A 9,511-nucleotide genomic window follows, 5' to 3' on the forward strand; every position below is an offset into this window, starting at 1 on the left:
ACTACAAAGTCCTTAAGTGGTTCTCATAAATGATAAATAAATTTATGATGAGTTTTAAATTTTTAGTATGTCTTAGTCCATTTATGATATTACAAATACCTGAGACTCTGTAATTTGTAAACAATAGCATTTTTTTTTCTCATTATAAAGCTGAGAGTCCAAAGTAAGGCATCAGTACATTTAATGACTGGTAGGGACCCCAGTCTCAGTTACCAAGACAGAGATTTGTTTATTGTATTCAATGGAGGGGAGGATCACTTTGTCCTCACATTGTGGAAAGCAGAGGGCACAAAAAATCCAATTCTCTGTCAAGTCTTCTTAATCTCATTCTTAGTGGAGAAGCCCTCATGATCTTGTCATCTCTTATAGGTTTCTTAATGTGGTCCATTGGACATTAAGTTTGGATATGTGAATTTTGGAGGCGATACATTTTAAAAAGACAGAGTGTGATTACAATTTTAGGACTCCCTTTATCATATATATATATATATATATATATATATATATATATATATATGATATTAGTTGTTTATGGACACAATATCTTTATTTATTTATTTTTATGTCGTGCTGAGGATTGAACCCAGTTCCTCATACATGTGAGGCACGAGCTCTACCACTGAGCTGCAGTCCCAGACCTCCATTTATCTTTTAATGAATCAAATTTTGAACACTATTTGCATTCAAATTTAAATCAGTTAAAAAAACCCTAATATTGCTTGCTGAAATAATTGAGGTGTTTTTCATCCCAGAAATATAAATTATTTCTTTTTCCTATTGATTTTTTTTCAGATTTCAAAGGCATTCCTGGTTGTTTCAGTTTATGCACAGAAATGTTGCCAGATTGACATTCATTATGTTTGTTATCATCACTTCCTTGTACTCTCACTGATTCAGAAGACATATGCTTATGGTATTTGAAAGGAACATTAAGAAACATCCATATTTTATCTCTTTATATTAATGTTTAATGTGACTTTTAGATTAAAAATGCAACACAACTTTCTTGTTAATTACATTGGTTTGTTTTTCTTTTTTCTTTTAGTGCTGGGGAATAAATTAAGGGCTTTGAGCACAGTAGGTAAATATTCTGCCATTGAGCTATACTTGCAGCTCTTACAATTCATTTTCTCTGTGTGTGTTAGTAAATAAAACAAATACACAAATATTGAACCCTGGAGCACTCTTACACTGAGGTACACCACCAGCCCATTTTTATTTTAAGACAGGATATCCCTAAATTACTAAGGCTGGTCTTGAAGTTACAATTCTCCTTTCCCAGTCTTCCAAATCACTGAGATTACAAATCTGTGCCACTACACCCTCTACAATGTATCTTTAAAGGAACAATGGTATTTACATAAATAAAGTTTGATAAACTTTTAAGAATGATGATTCTTTGAAAACATAGAGTGCTTCACACAGAAAGTCAAGTTATAGCCATGCTGCTCACATAGACTTGGGATAAACTCCCAGAGAAATAAGAAAATATTTTTTGGGTAAAGGTGACAGGAAGCCCATTTGAGAATGGTGACATGCTATTTTTATAGGGTTTATATTGAACTAATGAACTTATAATTTGTATTGTTATTTTAACACACTTTATGATTTGAATATGTTAATATACAGCACAATTTCAGTATCTTTCTGAATGGAATTATTTTAATGTATTTTCAAAGAGTGCTCATAATGTTGTGTATTAGCTGAGCATAATTCTTGCCTAACATTATTATAAAGCACATAAGAAATATTACATATCTTGCAAGAAGAACATCTAATTCAGATTTATGATACTAGAGTTATTAGAGAAATCCATATAAACCTACAGTGTTAAATAATTTCATTTCATGTTTACAAATGTCACTTGGGTCTGAAAATGCTCCACATCACTTTGCCTAATGCCCCTTTCACATCTTTATTCCTCAGGGTATAGATGAAGGGATTGAGTGTAGGGGTCACTACTCCATAGAATAGAGCCATGAACTTAGGCTGGTCTCTTGAGGTGGAAGAGGGAGGCTGAAGGTACATGCTAATTACTGGGCCATAAAATAAGAAAACTACAATTAGATGAGAGGAACATGTCCCAAAGGCCTTTTTCCTTCCTTCAGAAGATTTGATTTTAAATATGGCACGTCCAATACTAGCATAGGAGGCAAGAATTAAACACAGAGGAACAGCCACTATAAAAATGCATACCACAGAGAGTGTGAGCTCATTAGCCTCCTTTTCCCCACAGGCAGCCTTTATCAGAACTGGAATCTCACACAACAAATGATCCAGTTTATTGATGCCACACAGTAGCAATTTTACTGTAACAGAAGCTTCAGAGATTGCATAGATCATCCCAGTCAGCCACACAATGGATACTAATAGGATGCAGACTCGCTGATTCATGATGAAGGTGTAGTGTAGAGGTCTGCAGATGGCCACATGGCGATCAAAAGACATGAGAGCCAAAAGCAGACATTCTGTGCTCCCCATTATGCTGAAGAAATAAAGCTGAACTATACACCCCAAATAACTGATGGTCTTCTTAGAAGTTCCCAAGTTAAACAGCATCTGAGGCACAATGCTTGTGGTGTAACACATGTCTAAGAAGGAGAGATTGGTGAGGAAGAAATACATGGGACTGTGTAGATGAGTGTCTAACTTGGATACCAGAATGATGGCAATGTTTCCAATCATGGCCATCGGGTATGTTATGAGAAGAATAATAAATAAAGGAAGTTCTAACCAAGGGCGGTGAGCAAAGCCTAGTAGAATGAACTCTTCGGGGTGACTTTTGTTAATCAGTGCCATCCTCTTTAGTTCATTTCACATATAGTAGGGTAGCAAAAAGTCAGAGTTAAAAGAAATGGCAAACTATAATTATATATTAGACATTCAATCATGGAAGATATTTGCGCAATAACTTGTGGGAGAAATAATATAAATGTTCAGGCAAAAGGTGAACCCATTTTTTTTTTCATGAAACTAAGTTAAAGACAGTTACCTTTAACAAGTAAACTAGTTTTTCTGAAATTGAACTTTCTGAGAACTGAAAAAAAAACTATCTTCTTGGGTTTTGATGAGGATGAATTAGAAAAATAAGTTACTGTGATTTGGCAACTCCAACATAAAGGTTTTCAAATTTTATCTTGCATAGAAATCAACTGAAGAAGCTATCAAAATGAAGTGTTGTGTTAGTAGATGTGACATGGTGCTGAGGAATCACATGACTCATTTTCAGGAGTACTGCTGCAACTCGTTACTGAAATATTAAAAAGAAAGTATTAAGCTATCCATAATAGAAGAAGGAGAAAACCTGGAGCTATAAGAACCATCAGGGTAGACTTGTCCACCTGTGTACACAACTGATTATACCACAGTGAATCTCACAATCATGTATAACTACAAGACAGAAAAAAGAGAATAAAACTAAAAGTAAATAGCAGATAGATCACTAGAGTAAAGGGAGCAGGGGGAGGAAGGTGGGGAGGGAAATAGGAAATACTAGGGACAAGAGCAAATTATATTCTATGCCTTTATAATTATGTCAAAATTAATAACAATGTTACAATTAAATAAAAAGAATCAGCAAAAAGGGGAAAAAAAACTCAAAAGGCTGGACTTGTCCAACCTCAATTAATCAGCATAATAATTATATCATCTCCATGGGAAGTAAGAAGACTTTGATGTTAAACAATCTTAGATATATATATATTTTTTTGGGGAGGGAGGTAGTGGGAATTGAACTCAGGGGCACTGGGCCACTGAGAGCCATATCCCCAGCTCTATTTTGTATTTTATTTAGAGACAGGATCTTACTGAGTTGCTTAGAGCCTCACTTTTGCTGAGGCTGGCTTTGAACTTGTGATCCTTCTGCCTTAGCCTCTGAGCTTTTGGGATTACAGGCATGCACCACCTTGCCTGGTTCAATCTTAGCTGTTTTGAATTGAGGGAAAAAAATTAAATACTTTTTTTTGTTTTTCTGCTAGTGTTTTCTCATTTTTTTTTCTTTTTCACTGGTGCATAGTAATTATATAGACCAGTGAGTTTCATTATGACATTGTGGTACATGCATATAACATAATTTGATCAATTTTATTCCCTAGTACCCTCCACCCCTTAATCTTAACCTCCTCCTTACGCTTGATCCTATTCATTCATTCTATTGTTTTTCATTCTACTTTCATGATATATTTTTATTTTATATTATTTTATTTATGTTTCCCCAGTAGCTTTCAATATGACAGAAAATGTGGTACTTGTCTTTCTGACTATGGCTTATTTTGCTTAACATGATACTCCCAGTTCCATTCATTTTTTTCTAAAAATGACAGTTTCATTCTTCTTTGTAACTGAATAAAAGTCCACATTTTCTGTAACCATTCATCCATTGATGGACCCCTAGGTTTTTTCCATAACTTGGCTATTGCAAATTGTGTTGCAATAAACACTGGTATGCATGTATCTCCAAAGTATGCTGGCTTGAATTCTTTCAGATAGATACCAAGGAGTGGTATAGTGGGATTATAGGGAAGTTCTATTTTTAGCTTTTTGAGGAAAATCCATACTGATTTTTATTATAATGGCTATACTAATTTATGTTCCCATCAACAGTGTATAAATATTCCCTTGCTCCCACATCCTCATCAGCATTTAATGTTATTTGCATTTTTGATAACTGCCATTCTGATAGGAGTGAGATGGAGTCTCAGTATAATTTTGTTTTGCAATGAGTTGCTAAAGATGTTGAACAATTTTTCATATAATTGTTGGCTATTTGTCTACCTTCTTTTGCGAAATGTCTATTCAGTTAATTTGCCCATATATTGATCAGGCTATTTGCTATTTTGATGTTAATTTTTTTTAGTTCTTTATATAATCTGGATATTAATGCTCTGACAGAAGAGTAGTTGGAAAGATTTTCTCTCTTTCTGTAGACTGTCTGGTCACACTATTGTTTCCTTTGCTTTGCTGAAGCTTTTGATGTTGATGCTGTCTTGTTTATTGAGTCTTGCTTTTATATCCTGAGCTATAGGAGTCCTATTTAGGAAGACATTGCCTGAGCCTTTATGTTAAAGTGTTTCCCCTATGTTTTCTTCTAATAGTTTCAAAGTTTCTGATTTTTATACATAGATCTTTGATCCATTTTGTGTTGAGTGGTAGAAAGTAAGAGACAGGGATCTAGTTTCATTCTTCTATATATGAATATCTATTTTTTTCTCAGCACAATGTGTTAAAGAGGTTATTTTTTCTCCATTGTATGTTTTTGGCACCTTTGTTAAAAATAGATAAATAACTGTGGGGGTTTGTTTCTCTGTCTTCTATTCTATCCCATTGATCAATATGTCTTTTTAATTTTATTACCATACTTTTTTTGATATTAAGGCTCTGTAGTAAATTTTGAAATCAGCTATTACAATGTCTCCAGCTTTACTCTTTTTGATCATGATTTCTTTGGCTATTCTGGGTCTTTTGTTTTTTCACATGAAATTTAGGATTTTAATTCTGTGAAGAATATCATTGATAGATATTGCATTGAATCTGTAGATCACTTTTGGCAATATGGCTCTATAAACAATATTAGTTCTGCCTGTTTATGAACATGAGAGGTCTTTCTATCTTCTAGCATCTTCTTCTATATCTTTATTCAGTGTTCTGTAATTTTCCTACTGGAAGCCTTTAGCTTCATTTGTTAGATCTATTGTTCAGCATTTCATTTATTTATATACTTTTGAAGCTATTGTGAATAGAATTGTTTTCCTGATTGGAAATACCAATAGATTTGTTATTGGTATGTAGAAAAACTATTGACTTTTGTACGTTGGTTTTTGTTTCCTGCTACTTTGCTGCATTTATTTTTCTGTAAGTGTTTTGGTGAAAGCTTTAAGTCTTTCCAAGTATTGTTTGTTATAAACTGCAAATAGGAATAATTGAACTTCTTCCTTTCCTTTTCGTATCTCTCCCTTTTGTTTCTTTCTCTTGCCTAGTTGCTCTGGTTAAAACTTCAAGCACAATATTGAATAGAAGTTGGTAGAGTGAGTGCACTTTCTTTTCTTGTTCCCAATTTTAAAGAAAATGCTTTCAGCTTTTTCTCATTCAGAAGGCTGTTGACTTTGGGTTCATCATAAATGCTTTTAAAATTATCTTTCTCCATTAGAATTTGAGGGAATTGAGCTACAGTGACATGTTTCTCCATGCTTACGACTGTGTGTTTGTGTGTGCTATTTTATTTATTTATTTATCTGCACAGCCGCTTAGCTCACTTTGATCATTTGATATTTTATGCTAAATTTTCTCTATTTTATCCATTTTGTATGAATTTTCCTTTACTGGATTTATTAAAACAAGTTTTTATATAAATTTGGACAGTCATCAGTAACCCAGTGGTTATACAACAGCTGAAATATATTTTTAAACTCCAAGTAATTACTCCATGGAGGAAACTCAATTTCAGGCCAGGGTCTTATTCAAACTCATAAATTATTTCACATTTCCAGGACATACATGTTTCCTTGTTTCCCAGTCACTATGTGCATTGAAAGCAACAACATCAAGTACTTGATTACTGTATCACTTTGAGAAAGATAAGTATGCAATGAGGGGTTTTCAAGTGTGCTTTATGAAATCCACAATCATCTTTAGGGTGGACAATATTCATATAGGAAGCTTAGATAATATACCAGTACAAAGTTTTGAGTCTCCTGTCTAGTTAGTTAGTGTTTAAGGATACCACCTACATTCATATGATTATAAAACCATCCTATGGTATGTCACATAAAATTATTGAAAGCAATGATGTGAATGTTGTCCTTTTATCATATGTTATTTTAGTGCTGAATTGTGCAATAACAAAAATTAAATAATAATTACAATCAATCCTTAGTGACCCCTTTGTGTGAAACACAATAAGCTTTTCATATCCATTAAATCCCTTATCACCTACACCCAAACCTCTGATAAAGAACATTTTAGTATGTGTATTTTAGTATGTTGTTATTCACTCCTATATTCTGTTAGTAACTGAAAATTTTCTTAAGATCAAAAGGCAATCAATGCCTGAGAAATTAGCTAGTGATATATCAAAATTATAATTTCAGTGTTTGAATATTCCATAGAAAGCACTGGTACTTTAGGGCCTGAAATTGCTGACATTATTAAAAATATTATCTTTGTACAATGTGCATTTAGGAACATATCTTACCTTATGTTCTCTTTTGGGTTAAAATTCTATGGTATAGAGGGGATAATACATAAGCATAGTATCAATAAATTAGATTCATAAGATAAACATTATAAAAATAATAATCTCCCCATATTATTAAATAATTGCACTACAAGACACCTATTATCTGTTCAATTAATACTGCTATATTCACCTTTGATATTTTTCTACCATGCACCATCTTTCAATATTTTAAAGAACATTTTAGAGTTGATGTTCTATGAATTATATAACTAATAACATCTAATTATCTCTCTAATGACACTATTCATTTCAATATGCATTAGCAATTTTATTAAATTTGTATTATTTCAAATTTTATTCATAATATTTACCTCAGTAACATTTTGTTTGTGAATTTTCATCACTCCTGTCAAAAGACAAAATTACAACAAATTTAGTTATAGATCTGGTTGGCTTCTATTTGCAATTCATGAATCAAGGCAGCCTCCATTCTACAAAATAAATTAAATTTTCTACTGGGTAATAATAGGACCATGTTTTGTAAGGTGGAAACAGGGAAACAGAATGACTGAAAAAAAATCTCACTTTTTAGCATCAGATGTTTTAGGTTACTTTTTGAAAGGATTGAAACAGAGCACCTCAGTAGCTGACTCAAGTAGACCAGAATCTCCTTTTTCAGGAAAGCCTTGTCTGTTTGGGGATCTATCTGATTTCTTAATATTTCAGTTCAATTTTGTGGCATTTAGAATGCGTGACTCCAGTTTGGTTTGATCTGATCTGTTGGAGCCTAGTGTAGAATGTCTGGATATTTCCCTAGAGACACCACTGCAGGTGTGCCTATTCCATGTGATTTAATCTGAAATATATTTTAAGCTCTACAATTATGTTCTTATATCTCTCATCTTTTCCATATCATTCTCATGATATTTCATTATTTTTAGTTTTTGAGGTCCATGACTTTTGAATCTTCTAATTCCAGTGTTTTTTCATCACTATTTCACTACCTGGATAAATTGTTTGCCCCCCAAATTTTAAAATTACTTTAATAAATGACCAAGCTCTATTCCTTTTGACATCTCTTTAGTTTATATGCACAGATTTTCATTGTAGTATATCTTTTCCATACTTCATTTTCATCAAACACAGTATTTGACTTATATTCACAGTACTTTTGACCTTTATTTATAATAAAAGATAAAGAAATTAATGTTATTTTTATATGACATCAAAACATTTGAATGAAATAAGGACAAGTGAATCCATGAAAATTTGACTATACAATAAAAAGTATTTCATGTGACTTATTCCCTTGATCTAAGGAAATCTGTATACTTCATTCAAGTATTTAACATCACTCTGTTATAGAGTTTATTGATGTTTACATGTTTTTTAAGTTTGGTCTAATTAAGAAGAGAAATCTAGTTATCAGAGTCACTGAAGTGTTATTTCTAGTTTAAAATATCTCCCTGAAATTTTGCTTTTCATATGTACATTCGGCAGTATGATCTATATATATATTCATGCCTTTACTGAGAATGTTTGACCTTTAAAGACAAGTATCTTTTAACTTACCTTATTTTGATAAATATTATTTAGTAAAAATAAATTATGAAGAAATTTATCAATATTTTTTAAACTTTCAGAGAAGGATGCAGAAGCTGAAGTACACAGATGAGCATTTAAGAATTTGTTTCAGAATTCAGTTTTTCATTTGACTCAAGGCTGTCAAGGAGAAGACAAGGATGGACTGGGAAGGCAGTAGTAGAAAATATTACAAATGCTTTGTAGGCGTGTTATTTGTATGCTGTTCCTGAGACCTCTTGGGCATTGTTTTCACATGGGCCATTCATTTTTATTCATTTATCACCTTCCCGGATGAGTTAACAGAGAACATTCCTTGGGGCAGAATTTGTAATTTAAATGCTTCTTGTGTACCCGTAGTTACTTAATGAACTGAGGATGAGAGCAGGTCTCTTCTGTTGGTAAATGTGTTCTAAAATAAACTCAGTCAATTTATCAACCCCCAGGACACAAATTTGAACAGCATAAATTATCACTTTGTATCCCTGAGAAATTGTTCCCATGATTCCTAATGGACACCCAAATCTGTGTCATGCCAATATTGCTATCTGTTAGACCCATCTAATGGGCAGGAGCAGGCTAGATGAATGGGTCAATATTAAGTCTAGATCTAGACCATGGATTTGCCTTTGTGCTGAATTATACCCATACCCACTATTCACAAGCTTGTGTTACACCGCACTTTGCCATGCTAATAATCAATGATACTGATAGTATAAGTGTCACTCATACAGAGATCCCCTGTACAGTCAATAC

The 9,511-nt window shown here is 32.9% G+C and overlaps 1 protein-coding gene across 1 annotated transcript; it reads right to left on the bottom strand.

Moving 5' to 3' along the window:
- Window positions 1-1,860: 1,860 nt before the first annotated feature.
- Window positions 1,861-2,799, bottom strand: LOC308649024 (olfactory receptor 2B11-like; the record flags this gene model as incomplete). The annotated part of the gene is made up of 1 exon (XM_081294295.1): window positions 1,861-2,799. One exon carries the CDS (start codon window positions 2,797-2,799, stop codon window positions 1,861-1,863), a length of 939 nt encoding a protein of 312 aa, XP_081150421.1.
- Window positions 2,800-9,511: the final 6,712 nt, after the last annotated feature.

The sequence above is a fragment of the Spermophilus citellus genome (assembly GCF_964194105.1).
Source record: "Spermophilus citellus genome assembly, chromosome: 5".
Taxonomy (NCBI): domain Eukaryota; kingdom Metazoa; phylum Chordata; class Mammalia; order Rodentia; family Sciuridae; genus Spermophilus; species Spermophilus citellus.